The sequence below is a fragment of the Motacilla alba genome, chromosome 7 (genome assembly GCF_015832195.1).
Source record: "Motacilla alba alba isolate MOTALB_02 chromosome 7, Motacilla_alba_V1.0_pri, whole genome shotgun sequence".
Lineage (NCBI taxonomy): Eukaryota > Metazoa > Chordata > Aves > Passeriformes > Motacillidae > Motacilla > Motacilla alba.
The window spans coordinates 20,769,454-20,787,325 of record NC_052022.1 but is presented as its reverse complement, the minus strand read 5'-3'; the positions used below and the strand labels follow the sequence as shown (position 1 = coordinate 20,787,325).

Sequence of the window (17,872 nt, the reverse complement as noted above, 5' to 3'; positions counted from 1 at the left end):
CTTGTTCCTCCACTGCCTTTCCAGAAAACTTCCAAGAGAAAGTGCCCGTACTAAGCTGTTCCCATAACCTGTCTGGTTTAGTTTAAGTTGCAAATTATAACCAGTCCAAAGAAAAATAAACAAATTTGTGATGGAAGGCAGTTGCTCCCTTTCTGTCAGTTCAACCTGATGGATAATATTCATCACCCCCTCTTGACACCCCCACACTAACTTTCCATTCGATGTTTTGTAGATTCCCTTGGGCTGCTCCTATAGTTCACTGACACTCTTTTAAACAGAACAGAACCACATACACCTAACAACAATTTTCCAGTGCTACATAGATAAAGCAAGATAAAGCACACCTGGTCGTTACAAATTACTTTATCCTGATTTGCATATGCCAAACAATTAACCAAATTTGCCTAACCACACATATGAACTCTTACTGAGCTGCAAATCTTCATTAATCCCTAAATAAATCTTTACATTATAATATGCTCTTTCTGGCATATTGTTTCCTTTTCCTACTATACAAGCTGTGTTACTTGCTACTCCAAGCTGAACTTTGTGTTGCACCGTCTTTAAAAAATGTGTTTTTGTTGAATGGTCCAACTGAGTCAAGTAACACACAGGATTTTCCTTCCTCCATCCTTTCCCATTCCATTAAGTTCTATGCCATCACAAGACATAGTATTATTGCTGTTAAATTTACTTTCAAAAAATGTTTTAAGTACGTAACAGGTCTAGCACACATACAGGTGTAACTCCTTCAGAAACACACATGTTCAATAAAGGTATTTCAGGACCATGACTGCCAGCCAGGTTACTTTTAAGGAGCACATTACTGATACTGCATAGCTCAAATTTTACTTTTCATGTATCTTTTGATATTAAGAAATAGTAGAAATAAAGAGAACAGCACAAACTGACATTGGACAGAATGTATAAATCTTCCATAGTCCTAGAAAAATCTTGAAATCCTTTTACATTATTTTAGACAGCAACATGCTTAATCATGATCAAACATGCTTATTACATCACTAAGCATGACACAATCATGGCAGCTCGGCTGCTGGCGCAGCGGATGAACTTTGGTGTCTAATTATTTACTAAGTCTATTATGCCTGGCACTGCTCTGCTGTCCTCCAGCTTGTAACTGTCTTCCTACAACAGTCTGAGGAGATTGCACACAAGTTACATATAGTCATGATGGAACAACAGTCCAGTAACTCTGCTGTCCATCACTACAGTGGGCTGTGCTCACTGCTCCATCCGTGGTGCTGACCATCAGGCAGACTGGAGCACTGTGAGGACCACATACACCACATCTCTGCTGAAACTGACAAAAGGACTTTTAGGCAAATTTAAAAAGCTTTGAAAAAAAAAAAAAAAAAACAAAAGAAAAACCCAACCAAACAACAAACCAACCTTAGCTGGTAAAGGTGCACTAAGCTAATTCTGCCTTTTCCCCCAGGATTGCCAAGGACTCATCCGCCTTTCCAGGTCACAAGACGCCCCAGGGGAAGGTGACTGGCAGAACAGTTAGGGTTAAAACTACCTCATTGCAAAACCAAGCTATGACTATGTAGCTATGACTAACTAGGAGCTAGTGGAGCCTTAGATCAAAATCTTCATCAGGCATGGAAGAGACAACTCTAAGCCTGCAGTGAACACAGAGATGTGAACCACAGAGCAGACGTCAAGAGGACAAAATGGAATCAGATAATGACAGGGACACTACCTCTTCCTATTTAGCAACATGCTGGTGGTATCAAAGGGATATTAGTAGCTCCATAGGTGCAGCAAGCTCTCTTTAGGGCCAGGTAAAGGAGAATTGCAAAACAAAAAAAGTGGGCAACAACAGTGAAGGGTTAAACAACAGTGCTTTGAATCAGCCCCCTCGGCTTGGACTGCTCATTATGTCCTTACTGTAACATCACCGCTTACAGAGTTTTGTAATTAAACAAACAAAAATCCCAAGGTAGTTTGCCTGCATTACCTAGAGGATAGAAAACACTAGAGAAGAATCTCTGTTGTTACCACAGCAGACAAAGTGAATGAAAAGTAAACTTTTACCTCTTTTTCTATTTTGAGCAGCTTCTTTACTGCCACCTCCTTGTCCTGAGAAATCCATCGGGCTCGGTAGACACTCCCAAAACTCCCTCCACCGCAGTTCTCAAAAAACTGCAAGTCATCAAATTTAATTTGCACAAATGAAGCACTGGTAGACGACATCTCATAATGACAAAATATACCACAGCAAAACCTGTGAAGAGAAAAGTTTTTATTAATGCACATGCTCCAAAGATTTATGGACTTTCTTACCCATGCTCAGTCACCCCAAAATCTGAATCATAAGCACACTTCAGTAAAATCCACAGACCACAGGAGGAAAAGAGACTAAGAAGGTGCATTCCAACAGGGAGTGCTAAAGTTTGCATGATTCGCACAATCTATCCAGAGGAGCTGGGGGACAGAAACAACTAACAGTATTTCTCAGAGCGATCCTGACGTTTCCCGAACACCTTGGAAGCAGCCCTGCAAAAGGCAGGCACGTGGCCGCCTTCTCGGCGGACAGACAGGAAGCGTGCCCTCGGCTCCGGGTGGCCTGGCCGCTCAGGCACGCCAGGCACGCCGCGCTCCGGGCCGCGCTGGCCCCGCAGCAGGCAGGCACACGCAGGCCGGGGAGCAGCGGCACCGCGGCACACACCGCGCCCAGCAGCGCTCCGGGCGAGGCCGGAGCCCTTCATGCAAGGATGTGGAAAATCCTGGCCATGGTAAATCTCTCTTCCTGAGTGACTCAGATGTGTTTGCACGTTGTAACAAAGCGCGAGTACAGGGTAATTCATCTGGGTTACAATATGTGAAATTCTGCAGCCTGTGCCAAGACTGGCGTCGGCAGTTTCAAGAGATGATCCCAAATCCGCTGACAGGGGAACAGAATGTCCTTCCCCGAGATTTCACGGTGATAAAGCTTATGGCTGTAGCGAATTTCAAGAAACATTATCACCTAAATGCATGAACAATGACTAATTTTAGGTTTCTTTTTTTAATGATATAAGATCAGAAAGCTCAGGTCTTTAGTGGGACTGCAGGACACGGCATACTCCAGAACCATCTGCAAGTCTGCTGTGGGTTCAGTTCAGATGCACCAGCCTAGACAAAGTAGTTTTAATTACCAGCAAAAGTTATTATACTTGCAATTAATGACAGTAAATTTATCAGCATAAAATGAGAGAAATTTATCAGCATAAAATGAGAGATTAGTTTTAATAAAACAAGCAAAAAAAGAACCAGAGATTTTGCATTGATGGTGAAAACTACACATCCAATTTCACTGGTAAATTACAGTAGCAAAATATACTATGTCTTCCGAGAGCTTCCATTCCATAGGGCTTTTTGAGATAAAACACACGTTATGTGTTTTCCAGAGCTGAGAAACACACCTGTGTTAACTCCTTGTACTGCTGACTGCCAGAATGTTTTTATGCCAGTCCCTTCCGTAACAAACACAAAGGCACTATTTGCCCCTGTCTCTCCTGATGGTGTACCTACTCTGATTAAAATTTTGAGATATTGTTTGATCAGGAATTTCTGGCACTATTTGATTGCAGCTATTCTCCAAAGGAGAGATGATGATATCAACACTTCTCTACACACAACATAACAGAGCCTTCTCTGAAACTGCCTGATTCATTTTATACCTCTTGACCACCCATAAAGATAAATGCTGACCAGACCATGACAACTTTACTATGTGTGCTGAAGGCTTTTTAGCAAGGAGCCGACTTCAAGCCTTTCACTGACAGCCGGCCTGCAGAGCTCCCGAAGAGGGAACATGAATGCTCTCTCGCCAGAGCTGCAAGTCAGAGCAGGGGTTACCAGCAGGATATGAAAGAAAGTCCATTCTTCCAATGCTCTGCAGCCTCTTCCTTAATACAAGTGCCTGAACTGTCCTGCTGACCTTCTCTGCTTGTTTTAACCTTGTTGCTGTTGTAATTTCCTGCCATCCCAGAGTCATCTTTTGCACAGCCTGCACACGCTTTCTGTAGAGAAAGCTCAAAGGAAATTGGTCAATCCTACAAACCAAGAGATGTTTTAATGTTTTGCTCCTTGCCATTGCTGCTAAATTAGCAGATCTTCAGAAACAAACGTTCAATTGCATTGTTTACTCCAGCAGTTACTTCAAGTTCATGCTCTGTACATGGTGTATCAAGCATATGGGACACTTTACAGACAAATAAAACAGACTGACTTCCCAACTCAAAAGTCTCACAATTTAAGACCACAGCCCTGCACATATTTATGCACACAGGTAATCACACTCGAGTGAACAATTTCCTTACTGACAACAGAATTAGCTAGAAGAGTGATGTTACTCACAGGCAAAAGCATATGCACCGACTAGATAATAAATTTAACAGGAAGGTGGGAATAGCTGAAAACAGATCATTGCATTTGGGATGGCAGAAGGAAAAGGAAACCAAGTGAAAAGAAAAACACATCCCAGGCAAGAAATTTCTGGGCTTCACTATCTGAATTCAATAGCTTTGAAGAGCTGTCAAATTATTTACCATTATTGTTCACCCAGAACCACCAAACCAACCGTACAAACCAGTAAATTATTTGATTTCTGAAAATTACTAGCAGAGAATAACATGCACACCAGACACCTGACAAACACAAATGTGTACTTTTCTGATGGGTCCTTCTTACTGCTTTAAACTTTATCTCAATTTCCATGCACTCACAATGCAGTGCCCAGCACACAAGCACTTGCAGAAGCTACCATTCATTCTTTAAACACCTTCTCATTTTCAAATTTACCTACAGCAGTCGGCCAGCTGCAGATCACAGGATCACACAATGAATCAGGTGGCAAGACCTTTGAGATACTGAGTCCAATCTATGACCGAATACTACCATGTCAACTAGACCATGGCAGCCCATTCCAATGTTTAATCAGCCTTTCTGTGAAGAAATTTCTCCTCATGTCCAGCCTAAACCTCCCCTGATACATCTTAAGACCATGTCCTCTTGTCCTGTCACTAGTTGTCAGGAAGAAGGGGCTCATCTCTGCGTGACTACAACCTCTTTTTAGGTAGTTGTAGAGACACTTTAGGGCACCAGCATACAATAAGTTAATGTTATTTAAAGAATGATTCATTGGTTGGCATCAGGTTGTTCCAGATGCTTTTTTTCCAGAGAAAGTAGAGGAGATTTACAAGAGACACTCTTTATTTAGAGATCTGTAATTAAAACCAGGCTGCATTCGTTTTCTTTTTCTAGATGAAACAACAGGCCTGTTTAAACATTACTCCACGTTTTTGGACTCAAGGTAGGCAATCCTCAAAAAGAAAGATCAATCTCTGTGTTATGTTTGAGAAAACAACTGTTTAGATTTAAAATTGCATGTGACAAATCCACACACAGTTATTAACTTGTCATCCTGTTTTAAAGATATTTAACAATCTGAGTTTATAAAACTGGTTAAGAGAAAAAAATTACATCAGGTATTTTCATTAAACTCTATAGTCCTCCACCTGCATCTGAAACAAGCACAGCATTCCAACAACACATGGCACTTTTTTTGCATCTTACACTTCTGCAGACAGGAGAGCAGCAACACAGTCTCCAGGCCTGGGGCCTTACAGCAACTCCCTGCACACAGCTCAGGAGGGTTTGGCACCCGCACCGCCTTCCCCACTCACGGTTTCAGGTGAAGTACCACCACTGTGTAGCAGGTAAACACTGCATTGACTGACTTTGCTGCTTGCTCTTAATTAAATGAAAACATGACAATTCAGAAACAGTGAATGACAGGTATTTCAGGAAATAATTAAACTGCTGGTTATTTCAATTATTCCTATGGGATCTTCCTGGAGATAAAATAATTTTTTCCTTTTTCTGTTTTATTTCTAATAGTTAGCATGAGCTTGTAATCTTGCAGCAACATCTGCATCTTCTCCTGGCTCTTTGTTTTCCACATAGTAATTTGAGCATGCTGTTGGAAGCTGTTCATTTCATACCAAAAAGTAAGAGATCTGAGTTGCACTTGGCAGTGTTTAACATCTGAAATTATTATTTAACAACAGTATGCAACACGTCAGGACTATTACACAGAGTCACTTTGCAGCAAGCGAAGTCACCACATTATGTCACCACAAGCTCAGTTCAGTACACCAGTGATGCAGGTGTAGGAAACCATCCACCGTCACTAGCTTCTTGCCATTACAGCCCTTAAGGGGATTAACCCATGTGAGGGTCCCGGCCCTGCAAAGATCCCACATTTGCTGTTTCCTCTAGACTCCCCAAGGCAAGGGAACCCCCCAGGCACACAGGACCCTGCTGCAGAATGCCCTGCATCTTAGCACAGCAACACTGGAAGAACTCAACACAACACTTCTACCTTCCAGCTCCCTACAAACTGCAATGTAGGGAAAGTGCTGCCATGTCCAACACTCTGCTTTATTCCACATACAAAACAGAAGACCCTGCTGTTTGTCATTCAGCTACTGCTCCCAGAGTACAGGCAGCTTCCACTTGAGGGACTTAGAGACAGGAGGGAGGAAATAATTTACAAATTGCACAGAAACTGCAACTCATACTTTGTTTAGTGCGTGGCTGCGAGACCAAAAATTGCATCTCTCATCTTGCACGTGCACCTGACGCTGCTCAAGTATTCAATTACTGCAGGAACAGCCTTTGTAATTTATTATGGGAAACAACCACGCAACTCCCTGCCCCTCACTTTACTGTGTGGTCCCACAAAGTAGCATTCAATGCTTCTTGCAAGAAGGCACACTGCCAACATATTGCCAATAAAGTAGTAGCACACCACACTTGTGCTATCTTAAAATACACAGCTGAATGTGCCAAGTTTCCTTATTTGGCAAAACAGCCCATTTGCTTTCAGGATCTTTGACCATCCATTTTTAGACCCAAATCATCCTTTGTATCCAAAAAGGCCTGCAGTCCTTGAGCATACCAACCTGGATTTTTTTCAGCAGTATATTTATACAGAGTTTTTAAAAAAATATGTATTAAAAAAAAAAAAAGTCCAACAAAAAAAACCACCCTCAAACACCAAAACATGGTTTACCATTGTCTTGTCCAAACAGAAAACAGAAAAGGAGTTAGTGACATTGAGCTACAAAAGATGCTGCAGAAAAAAAGGTTTTTATAAATTAAAAAAACCCTTAATCATATAATGAACTGTTGATCGATAAGATGTAAACAAACTCCAAGCACAAATCCAAATTAAATATATCATAATCTTCTAATCTTAAAGCCAACAACCCCTACAACTCCTAAACTTTCTTAATCAGACTGAGTAGCAGTCCTGCAGATGGTGAGACTGGAGGCATGGCTCTGCCTACCTTAGTTACAGACTCAACAACATTTGAGCCTGTCCTTTGTCAGAACCTAAGAATTCTGCATAACTTCCATTAATAACATTTCTAATTTTATTTTAATTTATATAACCATTGCTACAGTAAAAGCGCTCAACTCCACCTAAACAGTTTGACTGCTGAGGAAAAGAATAATTTTTAAGCCAAGCTGTGCCAATGGCAGAGACTGAAGGCTTTAAAGACTTAATATTAAATAAAAAACATTTTATCTCAGAAAACCCCTAAACCGGTCACTTCACTTACATTATACCTTTTAAGTGATGCCTGCCAGTAGTACACACACAACAGCTCGCAAGAAAGACAAGTCAGCTAAGCCTGCATCCAGGCCCATAGTGCAGCTTGGTCCCAGCACAGGCCAGACGGCAGGACCTGGGCCTCAGTTTTGTCCACATTTCTGTCTTCCCCTCACAGTGAGCCAGGCTCTCCAGGGTTACCACTATTAACACAATGCCACCGGTATGCGAAGCACATTACAGATAGATAAAATAAGTGGGTTTCAGAGGACTTACAATTCCAGGCCAAAGTTCTGAAAACATCTAACCACATGCCTCCTGCAGAAAGCTATGATGTTTTCGGGCAGTGACCCAGTTAATCCAGTGCTTTCAAATTATTTCTGCTTCTGGAACTTAGAAAAAGTAATGATCCATGGCTTTCCCGATGGGTCTGTCGCTAAAACTCCCAGCAGAGCATGCTGGATACAGGGTAATAGATAGCTCACACACGCGAGCTTAATAAAAGATCATACTGCTGGAAACGAGCTAACTTAGGCAAACACAGCAAAACCAAAGAACGACAGATTACTTAAAAAAAAGGAAAAAAACGGAGGGAATGAAAGTCACACCTCAAATTCCAACCCGACGGATTTTATGCCCAAAACACCAGCAAAATGCAGCAGGTGCGCGGCATTTGAAGACGTTCTGAGGAGGGCAGGGGTGGCCAAGCGCAGCAGCCCCCGGCCGGACGCCGGCTGCCCGAGTCCCGCTGCTCGTCCTCACGGGCGGCCGCCGCCGGCAGCACCTTTCCCGCGCCGGGCCGCCCTGCCCGGCTGCCGCTCGGCGGACACCGCTCTGCCCTGCCCTGCCCTGGCCTGCCCTGCCCGCCCAGCGGGGCACGGCTCGGCTCCCGACCCCCGTCCCACCGCGCGGCCAAGCGTGGGCGCCGCTGACCACGGGGGCGTTTAGGCGGCGCGGCCGGACCAAGGCGACGCAAGGTCAGGCCGTGTGCCCGGCCGGCCGCCTCCCTTCACAGAGCTTCTGAAGTTGCTTTAGCACGGGAAACGTCGAACCCGGAGGGGACACCCACGGCCCGGCCCCGCTGCCCGCCGCCTCCCTCCGCCCAGCCGAATGGGCACCCACCGCGCCGCCTCCCCAGGCGCTGCCTCCGCGGGGGGCGCTTCGCCGTCCTCACCTTTCCCGAGGGGCTCCGGGCTGGCGGGACCCGAGCGGCGCCGATCCCGGAGCCGGCGAGGTAGGCTACAACCGGCGCGACCGCGTCTCCCGCTCCGTCCCCCGCGCTTCCGGTTGGTGCCGGGAGCCGAAGCCGCCGCCGCCCCCGCGCCGCCTCGCAGCGGCGCCACCCCGCGCTCCGCGCCGGGCCCCGCGGGGAGGCGCGGCCGCCGCCGGCTCGGGGGTCCGGGCGGCGCGGTGCCCTGCCTGCAGGGGGCGCGGTGCCGGCGCAGGGCGGTCGGTGCCGTCGCGGAGCGGCCCCGCGGGCTGCAGGGGCGGCGGGCGGAGGCGAGCGTGGCCCCCCGCCCTGGGACACGAGCGTTGTCGTACGGCGCCCGTGGCCCCTCACGGCCTGCGCGCCCTGCACCCACGCCGTGAGCGCTGTGATGGGGCTGGCGTGAGGCGAGCGGGACGGAGCATCAGCTTCTCAGGATCACACGATCGCAGGCTATATTAAATTGGAAGGGACCCACAGAGACCATGAAGTCCAATTCCTCGCCTTGGACAGGACATCCCCAAGAACCACACCATGTGCCTGAGAATGGTGTCCAAATGCTTGTTGAGCTCTGTCAGGCGTGGTGCTGTGACCACTTTCCTGGGGAGCCTGTTCCAGTGCTCAACCCCACACTGTGTGAAGAGCCTTTTGGCTAATATCCAATCTAAATCTTCCCTAACACAACTTGAGGCCATTCCCTTGGGTCCTGTCACTGGTCACTGCAGAGTGGTGAGTGTCTGCCCCTCTGCTTCCCCTCATGAGGAAGTTGTCTCTTCAATGAGATTTCCCCTCAGTCTCCTCTCCAGGACAAACACACCCAGCGCCTTCAGCCTCTCCTCACACAGGAGAGGCCTTCCCCTCAAGGCCCTTCACCATCACTCTTGGCTTCCTTTGGACACCCTCTAAGAGCTTTACGTCTTTCTCATATTGTGGTGCCCAAAACTGCCCCCAGCACTCGAGGTGAGGCCACACAAGTGCAGAGCAGAGCGGGACAATCCCATCCCTTGACTGGCTGGTGATGCTGTGCCTGATGTACCCCAGGACAGGGTTGGCCCTCCAGGCTCGGACTGCCCAGGGAGGTCAGTCTCTGGCAGAGTGGCTGTTTGCTTGTTGGTCAGCTGTGCCAAACTTGGGAAGAGCCTCTGGACTGAGCAGGGCCTCTTCTCTCAAGTGTTTCCACTGGACAAGTGCAGCTGAATCACTGCAGGTGGAGGGAGTTCGGGCATGGGGATGCACTGCCATGGCCACAGCTTTGGAAGCACAAGCTTCTTCCTTCCAGGGTTCCCACTTCTGTGACAAGTAGTATGGCTAAATTTTTTACCAAAATGACCAGATGAAGATAACAAAAAAAACCCTGCTTCATTTTCTTGTGCCATGGGGGCTCGGATGGTGTTATCCCAAGATGCAGCATATTTAACTCCTGGGTATCATTTGGGATTGCCATGATGCTGTGAGGTGAGGTTTTGGAGGTCCCAAGGAATAGGGAGGGAGCAGGTTTGCTCCTACAGCCAGTCCTCCTTTCAGGAATATGGAAGAAGAGGAGGATTTGACTGACAATTGTAACCACCCACCCCCCACCAACCTCCCCCAATCCTTCGTTCATACTCCCTGGCTGCCCAGGTCAGAAATGAAACAGCAATACAGACCGCTTCTTATCCAAACATTTTAATGGCATTGAGGTATTCTGCTGTTGCAGAAAACGTTTTGCAAATAGAATCATCCTATTACTGTTTCAATAAGACAACTTACTGCTGTCACACTTAAAGGAAGAGACTCAAAATACTTGGGGAGCAGACAATTTTTCAGTTGAGGTAAGCACATCGCGTGGCTGTGACAGCACATTTTCTGTATGATACAGTTTGTCTGCAAGACTTAGCGCCTAGCGCTGCTTTACTCTGCACTCCCCAGGTCATCTACTGCTGACTGTACATTGAGATTTTATATTCTTTGGAGAACTGCAGCTCCTCGCTCTCTCTCATATTTTACTGTTATTACATGCATGTGTAGATCTGCCATATAAAACCAGTTGTGTAGCACAATGATTCACAAAGAGCTGTGCAGCATCCCACTGAACCGTATCCATTAATTGTGCATCTCAAAGATGTACGGTATCAAGGTGAATCATGGAAGAACACTTTACTGATTCATGAAATATAATTATTTAATGGATATCAGAGGCATTCCCCATGTTGTATTAGTTCGGCACAACTAATACAACATGGGGGAAAGCCTCTGATACCCAATAAATACTAATTCCCTTTAGAAGTACTAATACTTTCTGTGCTTAAAATAAAGCATTTCACTGAACTATAAAAATAGGAGTAAAGTTCAGCAAGATCTTAAGCACTCAGTGCAGAAAGCATGTGAAGGCAGTAAGAAAGTCAAAAAGCAGGCACTGGTGACCCCCTTTTGCCCACCAGATAGGTTCAGTATTGCCAGGACAAGCAGTGAGGGAGGTCAGCATGCTTTGGCTTCCCATGGGTACAGCAGTTTCAGGCACTTCTTGTCTGATCTGAGAGCACCTATGCTTTCTTATGAACTGATATGTAGTGAGCCTGGAGAAGCCTCCAGTCAAAGGTGCCACATTTTAAAGGAACACACAAGCATCAAACACAAGTCACATGAAACTAAGCTTTGGAGGAGGAGAGGTGCCATATACTTAGTCTCTTAAATGCTGTAACTGAAGTGTTTGTCCTTCCTGCCACAGGCAATTGCCAATTAGTCAAATGATTTAAAAATCTCTTTGAATGTTAAATCACCTGTTTCATAGGAATTTTCCTTGAGCATATGCATTCAGAGGTCTCTTGCATACTGTGCTTTGTCTGGGCATTTTTTCCATGGCTGTGTATGTGTAGAGTAGGGATTTATCGTATCTGACTTTAAGCCCTGGCTGCAGGACCTAAATAAACTATTCTGGTAGCACATGAGAAATGAGGGGGTGGTTAATATTTCCTACTTCAAGAGTAGGAGTGCAGAGTCTGCACCAGGCAATGCGTTAACATGCCACTTGTTTAAATCACATAATTGCACCTGTTCTAGTAGGGGACAAGTAAGAGAAAGCAAAAAAGTCTGCACAAGGACTGTCCAACCCCAGTGACTCACTGTTGTGAAGCTGAAACTATTACAAGGTTTTGAGCGTGCATTTTGGGGCTTGTACTTTCTCCCCTCTGGCTAGTGAGACTGGATATTTTCAAGTTGTTTTTCCATTATCAAGAAAATGAAATTAAAAATATCTAGAAAAGATTAGAAACCAGTGCAATGGCAATTTCTTAAGTGTATTGGCTTTCTGTCTAAAACAGTAAGCCAACACATTGGTGGTATGTTTTCCCTCCTTTCTGAGGCAGCAAACTCAAACAGAGAAACTCAAAAGTTATCTCTGGAGAGCTCAAATCCTAATCTCAGTCTTCTTCAATCAATATGAGATAGGGAGAAAAAGAAAGTATTTTAAAGCTAACAAAAGTTATTGTAAAGCCACAAAAATTGGCAAAGGATAAAGGCAGTTCTAGCAACTTTTAAGTCAATTTTAGAGTTGAAAAGATTCATATGAATTGTCTCTTTACATCTCATTACAGGTTGTGTAATGACGTCTCACCTCATTTCAACATGGAAAATACTGTGTCATGCATATGTCCAGGCGGTTTAAATCATCCTGCCAGCCAAAAGCACGAGGCACAGCCCTGCCCTACCTGTTGAGCCCTGTTCCTGCTGCTGTGCTGCCCACCTCACCTTCTGCCAGCATGGTGTTTGCATGGCTGCACAGGGAATTGGGCTGTGCAGGAGAAGCTACTGCAGAGAAAACAAATCAGTTTTCACTCAGCAGAATGCAGGTCATCAGGCAATTGCACAAAGACTTGTGCCAGCACAAAGGCAGGAAAGGAGCAAGGGCTGATAAAAGCAGCTGAGAGGGGATAGAGCCTGGAAGTGCTTTTTTAGCAGTGTGGTGGTTTATGCTAGTTTAAACTGTGTGTGAAACTCTAGACACAGATAATTTGGAGGTGGACACCTGCTCTGTATTTTTCAATTCTACTTCAAGACTGGCCCAGAGTTCATCTCAGGCTTAACACAGCAGTTTCTTTGAAGCACGACTGCTTCTTTGGTTGCTATGGCTTGCTTCCATTTCTAGTTTAAAAATTGGCCAGAAAACATGGTGGAAGTCATGCCCGGGATATACTGGGAAGGTTGTACACGCTGCTATAGAACATGTAGCACTAGTGTATGCTAGTGTTAATCTAGCTAGTTTGAGCAATGTTAGCTGTAACTACATGGTGTCACTAGGTTTATGCCATTTGTTCCATCAGGTTTGTGATCTGGAAGAGGTGAAAAATGGCTCACCTGAAAGCCCTCTCTACATTATTTTTGCTTGCTTTCCAGACTGAAATACGTGCAGGTATGTCTACACGTGCTGCAATCACACACCTCTGCAGTTACACCCCATAACATAACTAGCAGGATCGGTTTCATGACTAAAAGACAACTTGCATGACAACTGCTAGCCAAAATAAGCTACCTTTTCTATTTCTGGGTGATAGCAAGTGGAAAATCTAAGGAATTGTCTTTGGAATTGGCTCAGAGGCAATCTTGCCATTCCTGGTGTACATGAGGCGGTGAGCATACACCCACAAACACCAGCATGATGCTACATGCAGTCCCCATGCTCGCACAGCCGAGACCATGATTCCTGTTTGCTTCAGCAGCCCAGTCTTTGGTGTCCTGTGGGAAGTGGCTTCTTCTTGCCATTCATGGGAAATGAAGAAAGAGCTCGCACCAACCATCATCCATCTACGAGACCCATCTTTGTTGTTGTTTTCTTACCTGTTGGTTTTTTTTTTTTAATTTTTAAGTAAGGATTTTATGAAAGTGCCTATATGGTATATTTAACATGAAATTATAAATATACTATTAAATATTAATTAATTGTAAAAGTATTAAGCACAAAATTATTTAACATAGACCAGAATGATTAAATACAGACATGTGGCAGAATATGCTGGTGTGCAGTGGGTGTGGATCAAGTACCTGCTTTGTGCACAATGGTTTTCAGGACTGGCATGTTACAGCTTGTACACTGTCTTTTGATCAGGCATGTGTTCAGTGTAAAAAGAACATGTAATTTCTACAAAAATGTAAATATAATTAGTAACGAGATAGCCATGAGATGGCAAAATATTAACAAGAAATCCAATTCTTGATTGTTTTACAAAAATTATTTTCTTATCTTTTTCTGGCACTACAATTTTTAGTCGATCATTATACTCAGCTGTAATTCACTCACTGATACTCTGCTCAGCTACCATTTCATGACATACTTTTAATTGTATATATATATATAGCTCATACTCCTTCTTACATTAAATTTTCTGGTCCACTGGACTTAATTTATTGTTCTAATTTTGGCAGATTTTTTTCTCTAAAATGTAATACAGCTTAACACTGTTCTCTTTATTTTAGAGCTGTACTGAATTTACTGTAGCTGTGCCCATTTGTGCTTTCTAATCCACATCACTCCAAGCTCCACTGAAGCAACAATCCCTTCATTTCTCTCTAAATTTTTTCCCAATAGATGGCTTGGTCACAGAGAGTTTGGGGAGAGGCAGGCACAGTTCCACCACCTCTGAGGACCACCAAGGGAAGATAACAACACAGAACCTTCAACAAATGATTTAAAGCATATTATCATATTTTCCTTATTAAAACAAATTATTACCAAACTATTTATGTCATTTACCTTTCTTCTAAAGTAAATGCAGGTACCGGAATAATGAAAATTTTGGCCACCATTGGCAGAGAATTGGTTTGAATGACAAAGAAAATATTAACTCCTTTTAATGATGTACTGTAGTGTACAGTAGCTTAGATTTTTGCTACTTATTTAATCCACTGGACATTGATTAGAAACAAATCTGTCTATTGGGAATCTCATATTTTTTCGCTTTGTATTTAGAGATTAAATAAGACTAGAAAATGTCCATAATATTAGACTGCCTCAGAAAAGCCATTACTGTAGATAAATCTGTTTAGCTGTATCATCTCAGTCCCTTTTCCTGTGATTCCAAATAAAGATAATCAGCTTCCCTAAAACACAAGCACACTATTAACAGTTTCTAGTTATGACAGGAAGGAAACAAAAATCCCTGTAAACCTATAGCTAGTTTCTGGCAACAGTGCTAGCTGATCAGGAGCACCACAAAGGAGTTACATGCCAGACAAGAGGAACAGGAGAAACACTAGGGCAGGAATTACAAATGGAAGGAAATGTTGTATTTCAAACAGACACTAGACAGCAACCTGCCAGTACTGCAGCCCTCAAGGGTCAGTCCTACAGAGAATGAGGACATCTAAAGAAAACCCAAGGCAAAACTGTCTCTCTGTTATCTGAGAACATCCACAATGCTGCCGACAGTAGTCCTGTGCGGAAATAATGTACACCTGTGAAAAAACACAAAGAGTCGGCAAATACAGATAGCAGGTTCACTTGCTGGCTCGGACAGCATCTGAAGAAAGAACTATTTAAAAACACAAGAGGTGGTGTTATAATGAGGAAACCATGGAGAGCAGAAAGCTTATGATTATTGACAGAAGTTGATTAAGAAATGGATTATTGTCTGTTAGGATGTTGGAATATCTACTGCTACCGTTATCCTACGTGTCTTTATGTAAATTTCCTTTAATTGAGGTATTCATTTACAATCATTATTTTCATGGGTAATGTGCTTTATTTGCATTTGAAAGCAAAAAGAGGAAAAAAATTAAACACAACTGGCTGACCCCTACCATGTGAGAAAGGGTTTGCTTTTTGTCACTCTGACCCAAATGGATTAGGGCCAGGAAATAAAGGTCAAGCTCTTACCAGTACCCCCATGTGTCACATTTTTACATGGAGTTTCCAAGAAAAATATTCCAATTTGCGTCAGTAATTATTCCTTCTTTATGCATTATCAGTTTCTGAGTTTATTTTGAATTCAGAAATTACCTTTGAGTGCCAGGCCTATTAAAAAGCAACCCTTTGTGAAATACCCTTCAGCAGTTAGATGTGATAGATTTTGTAGCTATACACGCTCTTTTTTCCCTTTTAAGAATTTCCCCTTCTACAGCAATCCCCCCATCACTTGAGTCATAAACCGTCCAGACCGTGGTTGGATTATGCTCCTTTGTGGATTTGCAAGTTGCAGCCTTAGTTAGAAGATGTCTGAGGGCTGTAATTGCTACAGCAGCGCACAGGGCAGGGTGGGGCTGGAGCCACTCTCTCCGTGCTGTAGGACAGCAGGAGGTACAAGCACGCAGCACCGTACCCTGCGTGCTCCTCTAACACTGACCATAGCGAGAAGCTTCGCGTCAGGTTTTAGCCACATCAGAGTTCTCTGTCCTGTGGGAATTAGTTTGGGGCAGTGCTGCAGCTTTCCAAGAGAGGAGGCAGAAAGGTCAGGGTCCCCTCCAGCTCAGGGCTGCCCAGCCCCAGCACACTGCAATGGGCAGACATCTGGGAGTGCCAGGAGTTCCATGGGCACAGCTACAGCTCTGGACGCAGGGCTCCAAAGATAAGCTACTAAAGAAGTTTCTGGTTTCGCAATTTTAATGGTAACTGTTTCATCTGGTCATTATTTTCTTTGATTGCTAATACCTTGACCTCTGGTGACAGCTGCTGCTTATGCCTGCTAAACTTTAATGCAGGCTACGGTAAAGAACATTATGATTATTTGAAAAGGCAGAGTGTAATGCATTTCAGATTAACAGTGAAAGAAAAGCTATTGAAGTTAGAGGTTCACTTTGCCATATCACTCTATGCTGCTTTCCTTATTATCAGTACAAAAAAATGAAATGAGAATAGCACATCTTTTAATTTCCTTCTACTATTACCTCTTGATTTGCATTCAGAGCTCCCAGAAGAAATACTGCTGAATTCAGAAGTAGTCTATTTAAGCTGCATGGTGTTTAAAAATTGCTGGAAGAGGTTAAGGTGCTCTATATTATGCAGTTGACCTTACTAAGAAGCTGTGTTAACAATTTAGATTTATAATTTTGTTAATTTTTTTCCCATCAAAACTGATTATCTGTTTTTGTATCCCTGAAGGTTAAATCTTTTGACTTCACTCTAACTTATTTTGTAAGATTTCTAAATTATATTTAAACTTCTTGTACTTAAAAGGTTGCTTTGCCAGTGTCTCTGAAAAGAAGCATTTTGTTTCTGTCTCTCTTTGTACCTGGACGGAAGAGACTGTGTGCCCTCACAATATTTTACCTAGGAATAAGAATCCAAACCCTCCATCTGCAGAGTCCTGCAAATACATTTGAATTATATCTGTCACTATTATATCTTCGTAGCCAACTGGGTTGGAACAAGATGTCCATGGATAATATTTTTAATCCTGCCTTTACCAAACAGTTGTAGCCTCCTGCTGTACAGGATCCAAGCTTCCCTGGATTTAACCCTTCTTCCCTGCTTTTGTCAGCACTGGGCCTGATCATTGAGAAAAAGAAGAAATCCTAACAAATTAACAATAGTGAAATGTGCCAGGGTAGGGAGAGCTGTACCTTGTAACTCTTTAGGCTCTGCAGCCCTAAACAGAGGTGTTTGTGTTCTCTACTGCTGCCTGAGCAAAAAAAGGCCAATGGTGGAACCCTGTAACGCAGAACATTTTCCAAAATGCCCAAGGTGTCACCACCCTGGCTTAGTGGTCCCCAGCAGTGGATATTTATTATGGACACTGTCTCCTGGTCATATTTCATCTGAAAACTCATACTACAGTTATGACTCTGCCAGTCATAACTGGCAGAGTGAGGACCAGGAGCTCTGGGCCCTGAGGCCAAGCAGCAGGGACCAGCCATATCAGCACTGTACGGCCTGTGACCCTCAGGCATAATCATCCTGATCGGGATTTAGAACAGGTTTATGTTTGTTCGGCCTGCAGTGTTGCAGTGAGGAGGGGGCTGTGCTGTAGTGTTCATGCTGTTTATGCAAGTGGGTGTGATGGAGGTGCAGAGCAGCTTGGGTCCTGTGGGAGGACTGTGGGGGTGGGAGGTAGACAGGACAGACAGCTCTG

General features: G+C 44.0%; 1 protein-coding gene across 6 annotated transcripts in view; it reads right to left on the bottom strand.

Moving 5' to 3' along the window:
* MAP3K20 (mitogen-activated protein kinase kinase kinase 20) overlaps positions 1-8,999 on the bottom strand; it is a 92,533-nt gene extending 83,534 nt beyond the window's left edge. For 3 of the 6 annotated variants that reach the window (XM_038142862.1, XM_038142858.1, XM_038142863.1), the window contains exons 1-2: positions 8,802-8,938; positions 2,059-2,248 (exon numbers count right to left, since the gene is read on the bottom strand). In XM_038142862.1, coding sequence (XP_037998790.1) covers positions 2,059-2,217 — 159 coding nt within the window. In that variant the 5' untranslated portion in view covers positions 2,218-2,248; positions 8,802-8,938. Of the gene's footprint in view, positions 1-2,058; positions 2,249-2,470; positions 2,717-8,235; positions 8,697-8,749 lie in introns of those variants that run through there. The other 3 variants (XM_038142861.1, XM_038142859.1, XM_038142860.1) reach the window with 3 other exon arrangements.
* Between the last annotated feature and the right edge of the window lie 8,873 nt (positions 9,000-17,872).